This window comes from Dipodomys ordii, unplaced genomic scaffold (assembly GCF_000151885.1).
Source record: "Dipodomys ordii isolate 6190 unplaced genomic scaffold, Dord_2.0 Scaffold66, whole genome shotgun sequence".
Lineage (NCBI taxonomy): Eukaryota > Metazoa > Chordata > Mammalia > Rodentia > Heteromyidae > Dipodomys > Dipodomys ordii.
This window is the reverse complement of record NW_012267282.1, coordinates 1,474,793-1,498,268: the sequence shown is the minus strand read 5'-3', so window position 1 is coordinate 1,498,268 and position 23,476 is coordinate 1,474,793. Positions and strand designations below refer to the sequence as shown.

The 23,476-nt window shown below is 55.1% G+C and overlaps 1 protein-coding gene across 1 annotated transcript in view; it reads right to left on the bottom strand.

Annotated features, from left to right (window-relative positions):
• Nucleotides 1-23,476, bottom strand: part of Tmem132d (transmembrane protein 132D) — a 199,634-nt gene that overhangs the window by 134,324 nt on the left and 41,834 nt on the right. The window contains exon 4 of the mRNA XM_013023040.1: nucleotides 22,516-22,662. Within this exon, the coding sequence (XP_012878494.1) occupies nucleotides 22,516-22,662 (147 nt within the window). The remainder of the gene's footprint in view (nucleotides 1-22,515; nucleotides 22,663-23,476) is intronic.

Here is a 23,476-nt window from a genome sequence, read left to right as displayed (position 1 = left end):
GGGGGGGGGACAGGGAGGGACGGGGGGAGGGGGGCCTGGCCCCTCTGCTGTGAGCGTGTTGGGGTGAGATGGAGACGCACTGGGGCAGACAGTCCCTGGGCGAGAGTCACAGCGAGACCCTCAGACAGGGACAGACAGACGGACAGAGGTGCAGGGAGGGCCGAATGGACCGAGGGAAGGAGCTTTTCGCACGGGAACGGCGTCACAGCCCACCATGTTTGAAGCAAGGGGAGCGAGACGTGGCGCCATCCGCGTGGCTGTTTGCTCATCTACGAGTTGGAGCAAACACAGCGCCCTGGCCAGTTTTAGGGCTCTCTTGCAGCCACTGTGGTAAATAAACACCATGAGAATGACCACGCTCAAGGCTCCAGCCACGGGCGGGGTGTTGGAGCAGAGCACACCCAATTAATTCTACAACGGGCGCTCAAGACCCCTCTCTGTCAAGCAGGAATTGCCTGGACAAACAAGCACCGCAGTTCAATTCCAGACACCCTTGGGACACGGCAATAAAGAGTTATTTTGTCTAATTAATGATTGCAAATTGATGACGAAGGGGAATCTGTGAGCAAGTGGTCAAAGCAGTCGGGAGGAAGCCCGCCGGGTTCGGAGGCTTCTGCAGGACAGGACGTGCACCCCGGGACAGGCCCCGGCACCCCTCGCCACCCACGGCTTCGGTTTTTAAGGGGTGAAGAGGGAGGTGAGCTCCACTGGCCCAGAGGTCCAGCCCAGATTCCTCAGAGCCCACGCCAACTCCACAGATCTCAGGTAGGCAGACACAGAAGCCCCTCACTCCAGGGCCAGCTGAGTCAAGCCAGACAGCTTCCAGAACAGTCTCTTGGACTGTCTGTGGCAATTCAGCTCAGCACAGGGTCAAACTCCGGTTTCCTCTCTCCCTGTCCTCTGATAAAGTATGGACACTCAGCTGAGCTAAGAACTTGGGAAGTTCCGTAACATCTCTTTGGTTCATTTCCCCTGACTTAAAGACAAGAGCGTCTCAGAAAGCCTGGCACGACGTGAGCGAATGGTTTAATAAAGCCCTCGTGCACAGCAAGCTCCGAACAAATAAGAACACATCACGGTGATAGTGTTTTTGATACTGAGACCCCTTTTCTGCTGCCAACACCCTTAAATGGTGGAGAATGGGGTCACCTCCAGCCTCTGGTAGAGGAGGGGGCAGGGGGTGGGCTCCACATCACTGTGGAGCCTGAATCCCAGAGGAATTGATATGCTGCGATTGTCACTCCCTCCTACCACACCTGGGAAGAATTGTCTGCCTCCTGCAATGGCTGATGCTGATTCATTTGCAAATTGACTCAACAAAAGTTTATTCAGTGTTTTCTGCTCTGCAGGTTCTTTATAGAGTTCAAGCCCCCGCAAGCCCTGCCCCCCAGCCCTGCAGCCCGATGCCCGGCTTTGCTTTCCCTTGCCCACGGAGCCTAGACACGGATTAGGGGTGATTCATCCACTAATAAGGGAGATAAGTAATGACAGGCCTGGCACGCCCTCGTCCATTCTTGTCTGGCCCGTTGTTTGCTTATTCTCTTCTTTCCATGTGGCGGATGTAGGAAACTCCTATCCATCCTCCAACACTCAGCTTCAACATCTCCAAGATAGCAGGGCGCTCCTGAGGGTCCGCGGGCTGCTCTGCGGGGCTGGAATTTCTCATTTCCCTCATTTGTGGCTGAATGACCCTTAACCAGCAGGAGTTGTCACACACACCATGGTCATATGTTTTAATAAGACTGTGTGTCAAGTGAACAAAGGAAGGGGGCTCTGGAACACGTCCTCATCATTATAATCCAACAAGAGACTGGTACCCGTGTTTGAAAGGCACAGACAAGAACGCAGCCTTGGCTCGGGCTGAAAGGTAATTATTTCCTGGTAGCTTCAAGGTGGTCTAGCCTGGACGGGCTGCGTCCAGGGTTCCCATGTGTTTCCACGCCGCCCGCTCAGGCCATCTCAGCTTTACCTCCAAGCATCTCCTCAGGGGGCACGGAGCAGGAGAACAGAGCGCCCAGGACCTCACCCACGAGCGGCGGTACAAAAGAGAGCACCCAGGACCTCACCCACGAGCGACACAGGAGAAGAGAGCGCCCAGGACCTCACCCACGAGCGACACAGGAGAAGAGAGCACCCAGGACCTCACCCACGAGCAACACGGGAGAAGAGAGCGCCCAGGACTTCACCCACGAGCAACACAGGAGAAGAGAGCACCCAGGACCTCACCCACGAGCAACACAGGAGAAGAGAGTGCCCAGGACCTCACCCACGAGCGGTGAGCACCCAGGACCTCACCCGTGAATGGCGGTACAGAAGAGAGCGCCCAGGACCTCACCCGCGAGCAACACAGGAGAAGAGAGCACCCAGGACCTCACCCACGAGCAACACAGGAGAAGAGAGCACCCAGGACCTCACCCACGAGCAACACAGGAGAAGAGAGCACCCAGGACACCTCACCCACGAGCAACACAGGAGAAGAGAGCACCCAGGACCTCACCCACGAGCAACACAGGAGAAGAGAGCACCCAGGACCTCACCCACGAGCAACACAGGAGAAGAGAGCACCCAGGACACCTTACCCACGAGCAACACAGGAGAAGAGAGTGCCCAGGACCTCACCCACGAGCAACACAGGAGAAGAGAGTGCCCAGGACCTCACCCGCGAGCAACACAGGAGAAGAGAGCGCCCAGGACCTCACCCGCGAGCAACACAGGAGAAGAGAGAGCCCAGGACCTCACCCGCGAGCGGTGAGCACCCAGGACCTCACCCGTGAACGGCGGTACAGAAGAGAGCACCCAGGACCTCACCCGCGAGCAACACAGGAGAAGAGAGCGCCCAGGACCCCACCCGTGAGCGGCGGCCCGGAACGCCAGGCCTGGATGTATTTGTTTCTCTCTTTCCACGAGCGCATCTCAGGGGCATGGTCTTTCAGAGACGAAGCAAAGTTTGGGGGGGCGGGACATTACACAAGGCTGTGTTTTTCCGTCCCCTGGCAGCTGACGGAGGGAGCGGTTCTTCTGCAGAGAGAAGAGCTATGGGGCATAGGGAAGGTGAGTCGTCTCTGCTCAGGCCCGTGGTGGCGGATGCCCCTGCGCGCCATGAGGGATGCAGGCAGGCAGGCAGACAGACAGACAGACAGACAGAGGAGACCTGGAAGACAGGGGTGCCACCCTGCATCTGCAGGGTGATGATGAACACATCTGGCCGCCCGAGGGCTGAGTCCCTGGAGGCTGGCTCCGCAAGCTTCTGTGTTCGTTTTTTTTTTACCCTTGTTTGCATGCCACAAGTCCTGAATCAAGAACGCAAGTCGACCCGTGGAGACTGCGGCGCCGTCCCCCTCCTTGGTATAAAGCTGTCCCCGACCCCCTCAGGAACCTCCTCTTTCTCTCCGCACACTCCATAAAACAATACTTTACATAAAATACTTGGTAAACTGCGTTCCCTCCTGGCAACCATAGAGTTCTAATTACTCCCGGCCGAGGAGGGCGCTTGCTGCATTGTATTCGGCTTTATCTTTATGATCAGATAAATCACTTCTAATGCCGCGCCCTCCGCGCCTGGTGTCTCCAGATGGAGGCAGTTGACACTGTCTTCTCGGCGTGTTTCCACGCGCCATCTGAAAGCCCAAGTGGCCCCGGCAGCCTGCTTAATAACCTTCCTCTCCTGCTCAGCACCGGCCTCCAAACCTGGAGATTGCCTGAGACTCGAAAACAAAACAGAGCTGCCTCCACCTGACCCACCGCTCTGTCCCTGGCAGAGTGAGGTCCCTTCCCGCCTCTCTCCGGCTGTGCTAGTCCCTGATGGCTTCAGGAAACCAAAGCGGTCTCCCCTCCCAGGCTTCCCCAGGCATTATTATGGCCTTTGACTCAGTAGGTCCTTAAACAGTCAAAGGGAAAAGTGAGAGTAAGTTCTTAAATAGGCGCCTGCGGGGGAAACCCAGCACCACTGGGGATCCAGTTAGAAATGTAAATTCTCCTCCAGGCCCTTTGAGCGAGGGCTGGGGGCGGGGAAGCATTCTGCATTTAAAAGAAAACATTCCAGGTAATGCTCCTGAATGTTAAATTTTAAGAACCACTGCCAGGGACTTAAAAAGAAATCAGAGCCATGGAGTAGGAGGACCGAGGGCTCCCCCACCCCGTGCTCAAGCCACCCCGAGACTTGCCCTGTCGGGAACAGGGAACCTCTGCCCCAGCACAGAGCATTAAGCGCTCACTGCACAGCTCAGGCCCCACAGGCCCATTGGTAGCTCCAGCACAGCCCTGGCCTGCTTCTACAGTTCAACACAAATGCTTCCGCCAGAGAGAGCCAAGTGCCCCGCAATCAGGCATGAGGGAGGGATAACAGTTTAGGAAGCACAGTGGGCACACTCGGGTTTGTGTGCTCAAAGCACCTGGGCCTTGTTGTTGGCTGTCTCTGCTGACCACGGGCACCACAGATGCACCTGCAAAGTGGAGTCACGGAGAGCACTTGGCAGCGTGCTACTCGGAATCGTGCAGCTGAAACCCTGGTGTGTGGCGGCTGCAGAGTTCGCTTCCGTGAAGGGCTTGCCGGGCTGCTCAGAGGTCACAGGCCCCTGGCCATCCTTTTACAAGGCCTGCTGCTCAGCAAAGGTATCGACTATGCAGTTTCTAAGAAGGATGGAGGGCATGCGAATCGGCCTACAGTCCATACGTGAGGACATCTTATGCTGATCAATCTTTATTTGTGGGCAATCAAACAAAGTAGCTTCTGCGGGTCTCTCTGCAATGGTTCGTAAAACGGAGGGAGGTATCGATCCCGGGGTCCAAATTTGTAGTTTTGACTATAAAAGCAATTTGTTTGCGGGGCACGGTCGTATAAGATGAGTGCATTTGGATTATTAACCTCGGCAGTAACTGCCGCAGGGAGCAGGGCAGGATTTTGTAGTCGAGTCTTTGTACAGGTGTCTTTGTTTGTGTTGTAGGTGGTGTGTGTGTGTGTGTGTGTGTGTGTGTGTGTGTGTGTGTACACATGCACTGGTGCGTGCTTGGTGACGGAGGTACCTACAAATACATCTAGGAGTGTGGTTACTACAGAAGGCACTCCGAGAGCCTCTGAGGGTCACAGGAAACAAACCAACCTTCAGACATTATCTTCACTCTGGAATTCAAATGACCTGAAAGCTTAAAGAGGAAAACTGAATTCTTCTCCATTCTCGTTAACCACGCGACAGGGAAGAGTCTGCTGTCAGATGCCTGTCATGATGTGTCTTTTGTGAAGGAACGGTCTGCAAAATCTGCATGAAGACGGGCAATTTGCATCCATTTCCCTCCATGCTTAACTACTACCTCAGCTGTAGACTGTCCTCATCACTAGAACCTTCCAGAAGACTATGAAAAAGCAGATGTCTGGGTCTTATCTATCCTAGGAGTTCTGTGCGGCCTGGGAATCTGGGAAGCTCCCACGGGACTGTCCACCCCGGGACAAGCGCACAGCACCACGCTCTCCACCAGCACGTGAAATATTCTGATCTTGTAACGTCTGAATTGATAACAAATTAAATCTCATGTAGTGTGAAATCGCCGCTGCACTTTATTGGAGCTGAAGCACGTGAAAATTGGTTAACATGGCAGCTAATTTAGCCAGGAGTGTCGCTGAGGATGAGAGCAGACGTGGACAGCAAGTGGTCTGGGGGGCAGGGCAGACCCCGGTCAGCACCACATCACATGGACCAGAGCCCGGCAGGGAGCGAGGCTCCATCGGCTGGTGCTCTACCACGCTGGGGGGGGGGGGGATTTCAGCATGACTGCACGTGCCGTTCACAAAATGCTTCCCTTTGCAATCCTGGATGGAAATATCCGCGCTCCTCAGTGCTTTTGCTCTGAGTTTGCCTGCACCTGTCAGAACATATGTGTGCAAACTGTTAAAAACCCAGACCCCGCTCCAAGTCGATCTGGCTTCAGTTCCCCCCTTTTATAAAGCGTGCTCTGAGCGACCGCCTTACTGTACCAGCTGTCCGTTCCTCCGAACCTGGACGTGAACTTCCCAGGGCTGGCGGCGGTGGGTCCCCAAGGGAGCCAGGACTACCAGCGTTCCAACCGCCACCTCCCTGCACGAACGTCTCTGCTCAGCAGGCCTGTTTGTCTTTGGGTGGTACTTGAGTTTGAACTCAGCCCCGAACCCTGGCTGGCCCCGAGTCCTGTGTCGTGCTGGCGTTCTTTGCTCTAAAATAGCATCCCGTGTTTTGTAGAGTTTGCAGAGGCCCCAACTCGTCTGAAGAAAAGCCATCTTGGTTTCCAGGACTGTGCAGAGCGGCGCATCCCCTGTCCCCAGTGACACAGACTGCGTTTCGTGGCTTTCCTCAAACCTCGCAACGCCCTGTCCTCTGAGCACGGGGAGAGCAGGGCCTCTTCCCCGTCCTCCCCCCTCGGCTGTGCTTCTGGGAAGGGTTCCTCAGCCTTCCGGGGAGGACGATTAGCTACAATCTCATCTGAGCTGCTTCCCACAGCCCTCTGAGTTAGAAACGGAGGAATGCGTGAGGAAGAATGACAGGCAAGAACCTGCTGGTGGTTAAAATGCCGGGTAATTACCCTCTGGGCGCCGCTGACTGCGTTCTGGCTGAGTGGCAGGTGGTGCTTTCCCAAGCCAGCTCCCCGGTGTGAGGGGGCCCGCCCGGTTCTCCTCTCCATAGGCCCGAAAGAACAGGTGCACCGGTGCACAGGTGGGCTTAGAGACAGGAAGTGGGAGCATTTCCTTCGCAAGGGAACCCCGGAAGCCCCACAGAAGAATGAGGAAGTGATAGAGGAGGAGGAAATGCCAACCAGCAGGCACAGCCGGGCGTGTGAACCACTGCGGACAGCTGGGCCCCTTCAGGGACCTCCGGGGGACAGTGGAGATCAGGTCTCAGAAAGCCCAACCCCTGGGGGTCGGGGAGAGGAGCGTGTGCCCCCCCATCACAGCTGAAGATGGCCCCGGGAGGCACTGGCCTTGCCCCTGCCCGTCCCACGGACGCAGACTCTGCACAGCAATGCCCGCCGAGCCCCGGGCACGTGCATTAGAGCCTGCTGGGCCCAGGCCAGCCTGCGGGGCCGCAGCGAGCGTGACAAGGCTCAGGGTCCTCAGCGTCTGTTACCACAGGACCACCGTGGCCAAACGGGCCAAACCCACACCAGCTCTGCACACACGGGTCGCTGGGTTTGCCATCCCGAAGCTGAGACAGCCCGATCCAGCACGCCGCGCATACCAGGTGCTGCTGGGGCCTCCCTCAGTCCCTGCCCTTCCCACTCGGTGCCCAGCCCACGCCCACTCAGCTGCTAACACCCCTGGAAACACAAAGCCAGAACAGCAGGGAGCTGTGCAGGACTAAGCAGCAGGTAAAGGCCGTCCACAGGGAGCTGGCAGGGGCTGAGCAGGGTGGAGGCGGGGGCTCCCCGCAGGTCTGGAGGGGCACCTGCCACTGCCCTCACTCCCTGGGGAGCCCAGGCCCCAGGCCCTGCTCCCTCTCGGGAATTTTCCCCTTCATCTGCACAATCAAGCTACCTAGCCTCCCGTCCAGCCGCTGCTGGGGAGAGCCCGGTCCACACCCGTGGAGTGGAGCCTTCCCTGCTGGTCTGCCAGGGGCACTGGGGTGCGGGGCAGCTGGAGCTGAGGCTCCCTGGCCCTGGGGAGGAGCTTCCCGGTAGGCTTGGGGAGCAGGTAGCCATCGCCATAGCAACCCTGTCTGACATCCACAGCGCTGCAAACAATCAGGCCAATGGGTGCCTGTTCTCTGAGCCCACAAGCTCTTGGGATCTCAGGCTTATCATTGGCGTTTTGGGTCTGGCGGAGCTGGCAGGCCGGTGGAAGGCAGGAGGCTGTGTGGAGAAGCTGCCCGCAAGGCTTCCGGCTCCTTCACCATGCCCGGGCCTAAGACCCAAGCCTTCGGCAAGGCAGGTTACCACTTGACGGCACCCGCAAAGATAAGCACCGTGCGCAGGGACACTTGCAGGCACTACGTGACACGTTTACCGGGCCCCAGTGTACTGCAAATCGCAGCTACAAGAGTTATCTGGCCTTGGCCTTTTTGATAATGCCAATTTCATGTATTTGATTGCTGGAAGACCATTTAAGAGCCATGAAAACCATTGCATTAGAATGATAATTTCTCTCTAAACTTTTATTGTTTTCTAAAATATACAAACAGGGCTTCTAAGCAGTAGATTCATGGACAATTATAGATAACAAGTAGAATCGAACAATACCATCTAGAGACAATGGCAGGGACACCTTGCTGTTTGTGATAACAATGGTTGCCCAGACAACTGGTCTACCTGTGGCTGGGACTGGACTAGGTCCTCCTCCTTCCCACTGTACATCGGGTCAGAAGGAGAGGTGGAGAGTGGGTTCCCACACCAGGACAAAATCCACAGGTCTCCTCACGGTGGTACAAAGGGGCAGGATCCCTATTAAAGCGAATTATGTCTAAAGTGCCTTTCTGAATCTATGCCATCATATCCAGTGGCCACGTTTCATTCTGTTAAATACATGGAATTATCTAGTCAGTTCTTTATTTCTAGATATTAAAATATTTTTCCCCCTGGAATCAAGCCGCAACATACCATGCTAGAAAGTAAATAACCTTCCACATGCCTCTCAGGATAAATGGATAAATGGAGCACATTATTCAGTTTATATCTGTGCATATCTCCTTGGGTTTCTAACAGTATGGAAACTCTGAGCCAGAGTTTGCAAACGGATGGATGCCCAACACAGGCATTTGGGCTGGCGGGCCATGTGAGGGCTTAGTGTAGCTGAGTGGAGATTCAGTGGTGGGTAAGAGCACACGCCTAGATCCCCGAAGGCTGGATCTAGCCTGCCAATCAATTAATATATTAGTGAGTTAATACAGTAATAATTCATTAATTTTCCCAAAGTATCTGAATTTTTCTTCTCTCATAAAGAGCCCTGGCAACCGCAGGACCCACATTTCAGAAGAGCCTCACTCAGCAGATTCTGCACCTCGGTTCCCGTTAGCCTACACCCTGCTGGCCATGGAAACCCCCTCATAAATGGCTTTATGCCCAGTTATTGGCTCTTCTCCATCTCCTGCCTCCCCAATCTCCTCTGTGACCCGTTTAACTGACGGCTACAGATTTCTTGGTCAGTTAGTGACAGCCTTCTATCAGCTGTGAGCACTGGGATCTGGGCTAAAGGAAGAGGCTTCAACTCCAAATGCACCCATGTGTATGTAACTCCGTACAGCTGAGTCCCTCCCTGCAGAGTGAGGACCAAGTGCAGCAAAACTGTGGAGAACCAGGGGTCCGCTGCGGTCCCTAGCGAGCATGTGGGAGATCTTCCTGCAGGACCAACACACACACACTTCCACACGTGGCTGTGGTATACGTGGCATCCATGGTCTGACCTTCCCCGCCAGGCTGGTCCTGGCATCCCTTCCAGAAGCCTCCCAGCTCTACAGCTGACGGCGTGGTTAACCGTGGAATGTGTGTTTCTTAAGCAACACAGCTAACATGAAAAAGTCTGAGTCTTCAATCTGTACCGGGTAGACAGTTATCAATAAGCAATACTGGTTGGGACTTTACAAGCTTTTGAAAAGACTTTCACTGTATATGAACCACAGTCAGCCTGGAATTCATGAACATGACCGCTGTCTTTAGTCTTCAGGATGTCTGAGGCAATGTCAACCTGGAAAAACTTTCTGGACGTATTTCAACTTCTTTTTAAAGTTAAAATTAGTAAGAAAAATTAGTAAATGTCAGTTTCAAGCCAATTAAGAGTAGATTGGCTACAAATGCAGAACTTGGAAACAGACCGATTATGAAATGCTTCCTGGAGACTCACAGAGTTCTCTGAAGAGCAATTAATTTTTATTTTAAGGAAATAGAGGTTCTTCAGTACAGAGCAATCATGAAAGAAATTTGTCTATAAAGTGATGGAATGTAAGTTCACTTAAAAGTACATGGCAGGGAGCACTTAATTATGCATCATCTTAAATACACTGTGGTGGAGTGCAGATTGGATTGGAGGGAGTGGGGGCGGGCCAACTCTCCTGTGGTGGAATGCGGATTGGATTGGAGGGAGTGGGGGCGGGCCAACTCTCCTGTGGTGGAATGCGGATTGGATTGGAGGGAGTGGGGGCGGGCCAACCCTCCTGTGTTGGAATGTGGATTGGATTGGAGGGAGTGGGGGCGGGCCAACCCTCCTGTGTTGTGGAATGCGGATTGGATTGGAGGGAGTGGGGGCGGGCCAACCCTCCTGTGTTGGAATGTGGATTGGATTGGAGGGAGTGGGGGCGGGCCAACCCTCCTGTGTTGGAATGTGGATTGGATTGGAGGGACTGTGGGGATGGGCCCGCCCTCCTGTGGTGGAATGTGGACTGGATTGGAGGGACTGTGGGACGGGCCCCCTCCCCACGTGGCCTGGCCAGTGGCACAGGTGTAATTTCATTATGGCTGCTCAGCCTGTGAGGGCTCAGTTTCCTCAGGTGTGAGGGAGGAATACAGTCCACAGATCATCAAAGCCTGACTTCTCCTAAAAGCTAATGAAGATTTAAAAAGACGGCGACTTGGCCTTAGCCAACCTCCTGCTTTTCCTGGCTAAGCCACGTAGGTTAGACAACGAGTTAGAAACCCGACCCCGAAACAGTGGGCTGTTGATGCTTTGACGCCGCGTGTCCCCGGCCGGCTCAGGCCCGACTGTCCTCTTAGGGCTCATTAGCACGCCATAGCATTACAGTTGGACAAGAGCCCAGCAGTCGGCACTACCCACTCCCTATCTGCAGGAGGTGCAGGGCCTTGGCTGTGACAGGCTCTGTCTCCTCTGTAAGTCACCCCCACCTCCTCCAGGGCAGGGGACAGAAGGACAGGTCTCCCCCGAGGAGCCCCTGCCTGAGGACGGAGCAGTCTGGTCAGCGCCTGCCACACTGCTTTGTCCCACACAGCAGGTTAGCGTGGTGTCTACCTTCAAAACGACAGCGTCCAGGTGGTCCTCATCATGACCCCACCTCTTCTAGAGCTCCAGAACCTTCTCTCGCCTCATAGGCTCTGGATGGTGACGGCTCCCTACTCTCGCCATCACTTGCAAAGTAGCACCGCTCTAGGTTGTTGTACCAATACTGGAAGTCAGAGCCCGTCCCTCAAAGCTACCACTTGAGCCACAGCTCCACTTCTGGCTTTTTGGTGGCTGATTGGAGATAAGCATCTCATGAACTTTCCTGCTTGGGCTGGCTTTGAACCATGATCCCCAGATACCAGCCTTAAAAATAGCTAGGATGACAGGCATGAGACATGGGCACCCAACACCACTCTTTCTTCAATGAAGCTCTTCATTGAAGGGGGCTGGGACTGGCAAACATCTATCTATGTCTACAGGAGAAACCAATCAGCCACTGGCGTTTGAGGAAAGATTCGAGAGCTCCTATTATTTGAAAAATCTTTTTTGTTGTCATTGTTTCTGTTTGCTGATCTATCCCTTCTCCCGGCCTTAGTCATTTCCCCCCTTTGAGCAAGGAAAATCAAAGAGATAAAAGTAAGTCACTAGAGTAGCTCTTGCCCATGGCTCTCCCTTGCAGGTGAAGCCAGTGCAGAGGAAGTATGATATTGAGAAGCCTCCGGGAGCAAGCATCGCCGTCACTGCCGGGATGCGATAAGCTCGGAGAGGAGACAGAGCTGTCCGAAAGCTCCAGGAAGAGAAACAATGCTAATCACAATTCTCTACGTTTTTTCTCCGTCTCAGAACTCAGCTGGTTGAGTTGGGTCAGACAGCAGAGTTGTGGATACAAACACATGATCCAAATACTTTCAGGGCAAATAAACCATTCTACTCAGTGCAGATCCCAGCCCTGCTAGCTCTTATGAGTTAAGGGTCTTTGGTAGCAAGTGAGGAGATTTCATTCCTCCAGGGTTGGGCGCCATGTTCCTCTCATAATCATCTCCCACAGGACCGTAGCCGCCTCTCTTGTCCCATTCCTGGCCTGAAGAAAGCAGGCCGTCTGTGGCTTTCTAAGTTGGGCTGATGGGGCACCGGGATGCTTCCCGTGTGTTCAGATGCCTTTTCTACCTATGGCTGTAACCCAGGGCATAAATCTGTGCAGAGGGGACAGGGTGGGCATGCAGCCTGCCCCGGACAAGCATACTTAAGCACCCAGTTCAACCTTCAGTGAAGAAGGCATGCTGTCTGTGGCTAGCCTCGGCTCCCAGGGAAATGGGGTTCACGTCTCTCTGATGAACAGAAAGAGAACAAACTAGACATTCAGTCTCTGTACAGGTAAGATCACCTCAAAGCCGAATTGTGCTGGTGCCATTACGCATTTAGCTTCCTGTCCCCTGTGCTTGTAGACACTTGATGAAATATCACCCCGAGCAGAGAGAAGCTCCTCTTAGGACAGATGCCGGGGGCTGCTACTGAGAAAACCTGACAGCGAAGAGGCGCTTCACTTGAAAACATGATTTTAGCTGTGACAGTGTTTGTTTTCCTCTCCCTCTCTCCCCCTCCTCTTTCCCTGCCGTATCCTCTGCAAATGACAGCCCTGTCTGAGCACCTCTGTCTACCCCAGACCACGTGCCACACACACAGACAAAGGAGCCTAGGAATTGAGCATCGATTCAAAATTAAATTCCCAGGCTATTGCAAAAGGCACCGAGTGACATAGAGCTGCCAGGATTAGGGGAAATTCATACTTAAAATGACAGCCCGAGTAAAAAGCATTTCAGGGAGATGGAGAGTCTCAAGATCTATCTCCTCAGATTAGAAGGAAAGAGGCCGGCAGGGAGAGGCGGGGAGCGCCACAGTTCTAAACACCAGCGCGCACCGCAGGATCACTGGCACTGCCGTGGCACTGCCGAGCGCTGCCTCACGAGACACCTCACCATTTCTCTCTTGAAAAAAGAGAGAAAAATCTGATTGTATCAGAGAGACGCGCTCAATTCTCATTTAAAAACGTTCTCAAACCTTCACATTGCCAGAACGAGCTCAAAAGCGACGTGTGGAAAAACACCAAAAGACTTCAGCAGCAGGTTTTGTTTTTAAAGTTTACTTTGATTTTAATTGATTGGTAACAGTCCTGTCTGTGTATGGGAGAAGGCGAAGTTCCACAGATCAAACCAAAGCATTGGACCCCCACCGCCTCACTCGTTTACCTTTGTGGGGGGCGGGGCTAGGGACAGGCAGAATCATCGCTCCTAATTTGTTTATTGAGAAAAGGTCTCGCTTTGTAGCCCAGACTGCCTTAAACTTATGATCCTTGTTTTGGCTCCTGAGTGCTGAGATCCCAGGGGTGTGCCGGCGCACCTGCCTCTCCTGGTGTAGCTCCTGTGGAATACACAATGATACCGCTAGCTCAGGAGTCTCCTTACCATGCCAAGGAAGAGCACCAGTCCTTGACAGAAATACGCAGAACCGCCTGGGTCCATCAGTGGACGAAAGGGTGGCAGGGCCGCTCACTGGATTTGGGAGCAGCCAGCAGTCATGGTCAGGTCGGTGAACAAAGCAAGCAGGACGGTGGGCAGACACAGACGTGAGGGCTGTCGAAATCATGCCAGAGGGGTTCAGTCCATTACACAGTGCCTTCTCCAATGCCCACGAAAGATACAACACAGTGCACTGAGCACGCGGCGTTTGGGACTTTTTCTGTGAGTGTCAGCATGGAGAACATATTTGACTTTCAAAAGACACTGGTCATATTTGGCCCAACAGCAAGAACAACAAAAATTCAGCACTAACTGTACGTTGAGGCAGAAACCCTGGACAATCTGGCCTAGGAGTGTAAGGGGCAGGCAATGGCAATCAGCCTTATTCTTGTGTAGCACAATCGCCTCCTTTCATCCCACAGGAAGAGAAGAGAACGGGATGGCGTGACCTTAGATTTAGGATTTCCCAGCCGCAGGCCTGCCTCCGGCTAAAACATGCAAGTTTATCTCATAGAAATGCCAAGCGGAAAGGGATTGTTGTGTCTACCAAAGTGCTTACAAATGCAGCCTGCCAAATACAGATGCTCAGAACTCTAAGGGTCTCGAAAGAAACAGTGTCTGGAATCAGAGGTGAGAAACGGATGCTGGATCTGAGGAAGATGGACTGACGCAAACCAGAAGGAACGGATGAACCCCCAGGCTACGGGCGCCCACACTGGGCTGGAGCTCACCAGATCTCGACCTTTGACGACACGCGTTATTTACTGAATCCACTGTTTGGCAAGTCAACCCAGCAGTCGGTTCAGATGCTGCTTCTTTGCTGTGTAGAAACAGAGAGAGCCGTGCCAGCTGCAGTGTTCTGAGGCCACTTTTAGCAGAAAGTCCCCTCTCTGCTCACCTCTCAAGTGACGTTTTGGGACCTCCGGTGGTCAGCAAGGCCGTTAAAGATTCAAATATTAAATATTACAAACCAAATCTACAGGAGCACAACGTGCTCACCGGAGGCCGAGCCTGCTTCTCGCATCCAGTTGGCAACCTGGTGAAATCCCTCCGCGGAGGCCATGGGTAAAGCGGTCCCTTTGCACGTCACAGCATTCTCTTGTGCAGGGCTCAGCCGCTCAGCTACTGGTGCACATGAAATCCAACCACGCCAAGCATGTGAGCCCAAGTCGTGGTTGGTCCATTTGCAATGCAGCCACTCTGGCGGCAGCGGCAGATCCTCCCACAGTGCAGGTGCGTGTGTCTCTGACAGTTAATGGCACACGTGCTTCCGTGAGCTGAGCTGCCCTCCGTCTGCTCTGGGGAAATCTCTGCTCACATCTGCTGCCTTCCTCATTTCAGCCGGGCCCCATCTTCTATTCCGAGGAGTGGCCTTTTTGCCGATGTGTTGTCCTACCTAACACTTTCTCTGGGTTTTAAAGCTGAAGACAGTGGCAGAGTGTGGGTAACGCGGCACGCACTGTACCTTTAGGAAAAAGGAAGCTTGCACGGGAAGAAGACATTTTGCACCTCAGTTTTTCACATGGGGAAATTAAGACTTGGAAGAAGTGGCCGCTGTGCTTGGTGTCACATGGCGGTGTGCTCATCCCTGGCGGTGTGGCCTGGACCCTGCATTTCCGCATCTCCAGTGCGTCACGCCAAGGGCCGGCTGTCCCTGCGTGCTAGCTGACCCGGCAGAGCTGCCGTGGTCACGTGACCTGAGCCGGCCGCGATGCGCAGGCTGGCGGGTGCTGTGTCCGCTTCCTCCGCAGCTGCGGCTTGATGGACGCTGCGGCCGGGAGCAGGAACGCACCCCAGCTCCAGTGAGGACAGCTCAGACCCAACTAGGAGAAGGTGCTCCACGGCCGGTCATGCCTCTGAAGGCCCTGGGGTGGAGGGCAGGCCGCCTCTCGCAGACCTGCGCTCTGCCCACCCCAGAGCCTCCCTTCACCCACGCCGTCAAGTGTGGCTGCAGCTTCACTGTGGGACGGCACTTTCTGGAAGGATGTTAGCGCGGGCATGTCCCCAGAGCCCCAGCTCGACATGCCATCCATCCGGATTGGCTCTGCGGGTGCTGTGTGCACCGTGCCCATGCCCGATTCCACGTGGCGGTGATGGGCCTTCCTGCAGGCTGTGTCCAGCCCTCTGTGATTCCCACAACCCGCACCAGGACACACCCCCGCCAACACCTCCCTCCCTGAGCGGCTCACACCCAGATGACCGCAGACGCCCGAGCCCAGGAAGGGTGGAATACTGCGACGGGCCCAACTCAGGGACTGGCAAAATCCCAGAGGACGCCTGCCACGCAGGCCGCAGGCCCTGGTGCTGTCAGGACTCAGAAGGAGACACGCAGACTGGATGCACCCACAAGGCAATAAGGAAACCTCTAGAATCGGGAATCCTCCTTTCCACCTGGAAGCACTCTCGTGAAGAGATTCCCTGACCGTCCCTCCTTCTAGCGGGCTCAGCCTGTACCCAGAGTCCAAGGAGGATCTGAAAAGTGGGCCTTGACAGGGAGCGAGCGTTCCACTGAGCGCCCCTCAAACACCAACCCCAGGATGGCTGGTGGCGTGCCTCCGTGTGCTACGCTCCTGGTGCCCGTGGATGGCGAAGGTCACGGGCCAAGGTCACGTGGCTGACAGGAAGCCAGGAGTCCCGGCACCCGCCCTTCCCCCATCCAGCCAACCAGCTCAGCTCAGGCTCCGGGTTCTTTCCTGCCCTGCACAGCCCTGGAGCTCAGCTTCTGCATTCCTGTCTGGGTCCACCATCGCCACAGGAAGAGCTAGCGCTGCGGGCCCCTGCGGCTGAGCCACACGTGAGCCCCGGGGAGGCTCGACCACCAGGCGTGGTCTCTCACAACTCAGAGTGCCGAAGCAGGCCCCCAGTGGACAGCTGGACAGACCCCAGCACCTTGCACCTTGTACATTCCAGAACTGCCTGCTTCCTCGCCTGTGACTCCACCAGGCTCCTGGGCCCTTGTGATCATCGTCCTCTGCCCCGCTCATAAAGACTTGCGATCACGGCCCTCCAGGATGCTGTCCCAGCTTGGATCTGAACCTGCTGGTGCCCGCAGAGCCCGTTCCCAGGAAGAGACAAGGGAGAGGAACGCGGCCGTGTGAGGAACTCACAGGCTTCAGAGACAGAGCGTGGGCACGTGGAGTCAGGTGGGCGTGGTGAGGCGTTCCCGGCTTCCCGCCCCCCCCAGAGCAGCCTCGGGTCCCCGCTGAGCAGACGCGCGGCTTGTGTACACACACAGCCACGAGTTAGGAAAATCCAAGGAGCCAGATTTAGAGGAAGCAGAGCTAAAACACTTAGAAGAAGCTGGTCTGTGTCTCTCGATGAACATGTGCATGCTACCTCTAGCTGGTATGAATTTGCACAGTATTACGAGATCATGAAATACCACATTAGCAAATGTGAGATCTTCGTTCACATTCCTGATTGGAAGGCCTCTAAGGCAGACAGATACCGTAAGGGAAAGGGAATGGCAGGTAAGGGCCTTGGGGAGAAGGAGAGGAAGACATCTCAGCCACCATGGGGGCAGAAACCTACTTTGCTGGATTTTCATTCCCCTGGGACAGAGACTGCGTCCCCTCCCCCCACTCTGGGGCAAGGGGAGGGGAGGGCGGGCAGGGGAGCAGCAACTTCAAGGGTGTCCATCTGTGTCCTGGCTCTATGTTTAAACAGCACTGGGCAATAAATACTAAACGAAATTTTCTTTCCCCACGCAAAATTCAATTCACATCGTCTCATAAATCCCTCCCGAGGCCTCTGCTGAGATTTCCTGGGCTCATAACCCCACGCAAGGTCTCTCTGGAATGAGTTTGCAGGCTGCCCGCTGAGTGCCGGGCACGGCGGCCTAGGAGACGTGGGGCGGGCGCAGGGGAAGGGGGTGAGCATGCTCAGTGTTTCTGGTGATAGTCACCCTTTCAAAGGAAAGTCCAACTCCTGCCCCACCAGGAGCCTCAGAGCCCCAGAGGTGTCTCCCTTAGCTTCCATGCATACCTGAAGACCACCGGCCGAGGCCTTCTGTCCTGTCGGGCAAATGGATCTGTGCACATCGATGCCCGGGTCCGGAGGCACGGTTCACTCCAGTGCACAGAAACAGCCGCGCATGCCCTGCGTCCATGGACAAAGCAGTGTAGACTGTTGTGCTTAAACACTGACAGCCCAAACACATCGCTGGTGCTGTGACAGCCATCCCCCGACTCCAGTGCTCCCGTCTTTGGGGACCACCCCCATCCCAGGCTGGACTGGGCTAGTGGGCTGTGGGAACAACCGCTACGATTTGGGGTTTCAGTGGGCAGATCCACCGGGCACCTTCCTCTCAACCCTTCAGGCTCGGCTTGGGCACACACCGCTTCAATCCCGTAAGACTCCACACCCACAGTCATGTCCCAGAGCTGTGTTCCCTACAATTCAGTGATACGGACTTCATTTGCTGTTGAGTTTATATAGAGATGCCATACCGACTGAGCATGGTGGTTCATACATGCCTTTAGTCCCAGCCATCTACACCGGTGAAGACAAGGAGATCTCAGCCAGAGGCTGCCCCAGGCAAAATCAAAAATGACTAAGGCAAAAAGGAAAGCTAATAACTAAGCAACACCTGGGGGACCTGGCTCAAGTGGTAGAGCACCAGCCTAGTGAGTATGAGGATCTGAGTTCAGACTCTAGTCCTGCCAAAAGCAGAAGGAAAAGGAGATTTTAAAAAAGGAAGAAGGTAGGGAGGAAGGGAAGGAGCAAGAGTGGAAAGGAGGGAGGGAAAAGGAGAGAGAAGGAGAGAAGACACTGGAAATCTGCTACCATCACAGCCATTCTCGCTATAAAACCTCACGACTTCCAGCAACGAGGTACCGAAGCACATTCCCACTCAGCCGTGGGTGCTGGGAACGCTCCCGTTTCCTAAGCCCGACCGCCGTATCTGCCTGCCCTGGCCCGTGACCCCTGGCCTCCCCGGTGGCCCCGAGCCATCACGGCCCATCCGCAGCACGGCCTGGGCATCGTCCTGGGTACCCTCAACAAGAGCCGGTGGCACACCAAGCAAGGTGCAGCCCCGGGCAGAAGTCAGAACCTCACCTGGCACACACCTGGCTCGAGAGTTTGTGAGCACCACGGTGTGTGTGGCTTTGGTCAGAGAAGACCTGGAAGAGCCCGGGATGGACTGGGCAGAGAGGAAGCGTCTGCAGGACGAGCCCCCCCCCCCCATCCACTGCACACAGATACGGCCCAGGGCAACCTGCCTCACATCGGTATTCTATCCACAGTGAGGAGCCAGCTTGCCCGAGAGAACTCTAGAATTCAGACTCTGGGAAGGAGGTCCCTGACCTTGGAGAGGAACTGAGGTGTTCCCACATCTCATTACCTTGGTAGCAGCACCGGAGCTGTCTTCCAGACAGAGATGAAGTACCCTGAGCACCCTCATTTCATGGTTAGAATTACTTTAAAGAATCAAGCCTCTGTAAGACAGTAGGAGGAAAAAGCGTTTGGTGCTTCACCCAGCTAGAGGGCTCACAAATAGGTCACTAGGCAATTAGACCGGCGTTGAGAGTTCCTTGTAGAAAAAGTTTTAAAAACTTGCCAGAAGATAGGTTTCCATTTAAAGTAAGAAGGGCAATTTAAGGGTGATTGGGGACCTGGACAGAAAGCAGGGTCTGAGAACTTTCTGGGTCCCAGTGAGACACACTGGAGAATTTCAAGTGAGATCTAGAAATGATAGATTCCGTCATAAAATAATCATCCCATATGTTGAGTTCCTTTCGCTCATTCTAACACTTGGGAGGATTATCCAAGTGCATGTATAAATGACCACTTCACTCGTTTCCACCACTGAATAGTATTCTGTGGCTCGGATATACCACAGTTATGTGTGTGTGTGTGTGTGTGTGTACACACCAGGTGACAGACATAGCGGGCATATTTCTACACTGGCATCGTTATAGAGAAAGAAAAATTATAGAGACAGAAAAGAGACCACTGGTTGCCTAGAGTTGGGGCGGAAATGAGGATTCAGTACAAAAGGGATTTTTTTTCTGGAAATGGGAGCGACACGAAATCGTATTGTGGCAATGGCTGAACAGTCCCATTTCTGAAATACCAATTAAATGTCAATTACCTCTTTTTATTTATGGCCGCTCATCCTACTCACTTGTTTCGAAATGAAACACATTACCCAAGGTAAATAGAAAATGAGTATTGCGTGGCATGAATGGATGGTAATCTTGAACACGACATTCAGTTCTAGCTACGGATGTCTGCCTGTCGAGGAGCTACTGCCGCGGGCCGGGGCTGCCGGGCGCAGGGTCCCCTGGAAGGCCGGCGGCCTCTCGCCAGTCTGCAGCCTCTGGGAGCCAGGGCGGCAGCCGGTGCCGCTGCCCGGGTTGGTTCGTCCTCGGTCCTGTGTCCTGCATCCTGCGCCCCGGCCTGCTGTTGTGGGCCATCCCCTGGCTATGCTTCCGGACACCCCTCTCTACAGGCAGGATTGCAAACAAAGGAACTTCCACGACCCCTTGAGACACTGAAGCCACGTCCCCGGAGCCCGGGCGGGGGAGGGCAGGGCAGCGAGCCCTTCTTCTGCCCGTTCAGGCTCTGTCCCGGGGGCAGGCCCACACGTATGCCGCGCGAGGTGCGGGCACGGCAGGGAGAGCCCGATACAAACGTCTCCAGACAGGGAAGCCACATCTCCAAGGAGAAGAGGCCGCCACTGGCTCGGCGGGGCTCAAGGCTCCTGCAAACGAGTCTCTTTGGTCGTAAGGTTCCTCCCGTCCGGGCCGGGGCCGGGGGTCACCAGGCAGCTCCTGACCTGCTCGGGCATCTGCAACGTTTAATCAGCCGCCGGGAGCTGGCAGGACTACCGCTCCTGCAGCCCCACCGCAACCAGGCTCGAGCTGTCAGGGTCGCGGGAGCACACACCCGGCGAGCGGGGACACACTGCAAAGCACAGCACCTGCCCAAGCTGCTGTTCTCAGGACATCCGCACGGCCGTTCCCCTTTGTCCCCAAGGAAGGCTCACTACGTCTCGGCACACAGCGCCACATTTTCCTTCCCATCTGGAACCCTAGCTACTGGGAAGGTGAGATTGGAGGATCGTAGTTCGAGGCCAGCCTGGGCCTGGAGGGGTGGTGCATGGGCTCAGACGGGGGGATCACAGTCCTGACATGCACGGGACAGAAGGCAAACACCCAGCTCCCACATGGCGGGAAGCACAACTCAGAAGGGAATGACCTGCCACCCTGAGTTCAAATCCCACCCCTGCCACAAGGAGGAAAATGAACATTTTGGAGGGAAGATAAGACAAAAACATACTAGCCAACTATATGAACTATTTATTCTACTATCTAGGCAATACGTGCATACAGTGAAAACGTTGAGCGAGTCCAGCCTCTGTCCACCCCCGTGTGTCTGCCCGTTGTACCTACACACATGCACACCTCTGTCCATCTATCTTAATTTTTGCCAGAACCTAACACAGAAACAGTCTCTAACCGGGATGGAAGGTCCTTTCCTAACTGTATTTCTAGAGCAGACATCATTTACGTGTGTCCCTCTGTAAGTTCTCCAAGCTCCCCTCCCTGTATCCAGGGCAGGATTCAATTACAGACTTCCTTTCTCTCCTCTCATTTGCTCTTCAAGAAAAATCAATCCTCAACTATCGGCCCCCAGAGAAAGAGCACACACCAGAGCCGAAGACGACCCAAATTCTCCAGCACTAATGTTGAGCAGAAAAACACAGCAGCGAACTGAAATCCAGCCACCCCAAATTGGTTTCAAAAGCTCCTCAGTGATGAATCAAGAAGGAAAACACAACCACCATCAACAGACAGCAATGAAGCACAGGAGCAAACACATATCCTCTGAACCTTGAGCTACCAAGTTTGAAACTGTATCCCAGAGCAAGGTGTGAACACACCTAGATTCATCCTTTCATTAAATTTTAAATTTTCAGTAATACAAAGAGCATGAAAAAAAACCAAAAGGGACAAAAAGAATGTGTGTGTGCGTGCGCATGTGTGTGCATGCACGCGTGTGTGTGCATGTGTGCCTGTGTGTACGCGTGTGTGTGTGTGCATGTGCATGTGTGTGCATGTGTGTATGCATGTGTGCCTGTGTGTACGCGCGTGTGTGCGTGTGTGCATGTGTGTGTGTGTGCATGTGTGTATGCATGTGTGCCTGTGTGTGTGCGCGCATGTGTGAGTGTGTGTGTGGCTAGACTAAGAATCCCGCATAACCACACATGAGGTGTGGGAAGCTGGCTGGTGCAGGAGGCAGGCTCGGGTTTTAATTTCTCTGAGAGGATTCATGGCTCCCTGTAACACCAGAGCAGAAAGTCTCCTGTCCCATCCGAAACCAGAAGCCCACATACAAAGCTTCAGATCCACGTGGAAAACACGAGACATGCCCTGTGCGAGGGAGAGCGGGCGTGTGCTCCGCTTTCAACACCTGCAAATACAGCTCATCCTTGGAGGGGCTCCAGGGCCTCAGCTCACCCGAGCGCAGGAGACACGGTCTTGCTGGAGTGGAAAGGCCACCTCCGCAGGGCGGCCCTGGGGTCGGGAGGCCGTGCGGCCCCACGGTTCCTGGATGAGGAGCCCATGCAGCTCCCCGTGAGCTCTCGCAACACGACCACGCACAGCGAGCCCTAGCGGTGGGGACATGGCCGTCCGAGGGCACAGGGAAGGCAAAGCCGGCCTCGTGCAGGTGTGCGTAGATCTGTATGGGTGTGTGTGGTTGTGCACGGGTGTGTGCGGGTCTGCGTGGGCCCATGTGGGTGTGTGCGTGGGTGTGCACGGGTCCACGTGGGTCTGTGTGTGTGCATGGATGTGCGCGGTCCGCATGGGTGTGCATGGGTGTGCGGCGTGGGTGTGTGTGGGTCTGCGCGGTCCACGTGGGTCTGTGTGACTGTGCGGGTCCGCGTGGGTGTACGTAGGTCCGCGTGGGTGTGCGTGGGTCAGCGCGGTCCGCGTGGGTCTGCATGCATGGGTCTGCGTGGGTGTGCATGAGTGTGCGTGGGTATGCGTGGGTCTGCACGGGTGTGCGCGGGTGTGTGTGGGTCTGCATGGTCCGCGCGGGTCTGCATGCATGGGTCTGCGTGGGTGTGCGTGGGTGTGCGTGGGTCTGCGCGGGTGTGTGTGGGTCCGCACGCGTCTGCCTGCACGGCCGGCCCGTGGCACTCACCTGCTCTCCGAGGCCGTGGCTGTCTTCTCACAGAGGACGGCGGCCGGCGCGTGCCTCCCCGCGGGCTCCGTGCTCTTCCGGACGTCCCAGATGGCAGGGCTGCTGGCGCGCACCCCGACCACGCTCACGCCTTTCTGGACCTTGGCCCTGTTGGAGACAGGAAGCGTGTGTCTGAGACACGGCTCTGGGCCCCGGGGGCGGAGCACATCACAGCAAGCCCCGGCCCGGGATTCACGTCCACGCCCATCTCGCAATCCCGCTGTCTCCCAGCTCCGGTTCCCCTCGCCGGGCGCACGCTCACCGCGAGCAGACACCGCGCACGGAGGGACGCGCGACCCGCGGCCCGGCGCCCCTGCCACGAAGCACAACACCGAGGCGCGGCCTCCACAGCCGGACCCGGGAAGGAAGCAGAAAGATGAGCTAAAAGCGCAAAGGAGGAGTTGGCGGTCCAAATGCATCTTCCCCAGGGGCTCCAATGTCCCAGGGCTGAGGCCCGTTCATCCACACCACCAGCGGCCCGGCGGGGCCGGGCTGACCACGAAGTGGGGGAGAGGAAGGGGGAGGGAGGCCCAGCCCCGAGAAGAGACACTGAAGGTCCACAGCCACCTGGAGGCGCTGGACTCTGAACAGGTCCACCTGACTTCTATGACTGTCCTCTAGGTGGTCATCACTACAGTATCTTATCATCATTATCATCACCATCATCACCATCACCATCATCACCATCACCATCATCGTCATCATTATCATCATCATCACCATCACCATCACCACCACCACCATCATCATCATCACCATCACCATCATCATCACCACCACCATCACCATCATCGTCATCATTATCATCATCATCACCATCATCATCATCACCATCACCATCATCACCATCATCATCACCATCATCATCATCATATCACCATCATCACCATCACCATCATCACCATCATCATCACCACCGCCA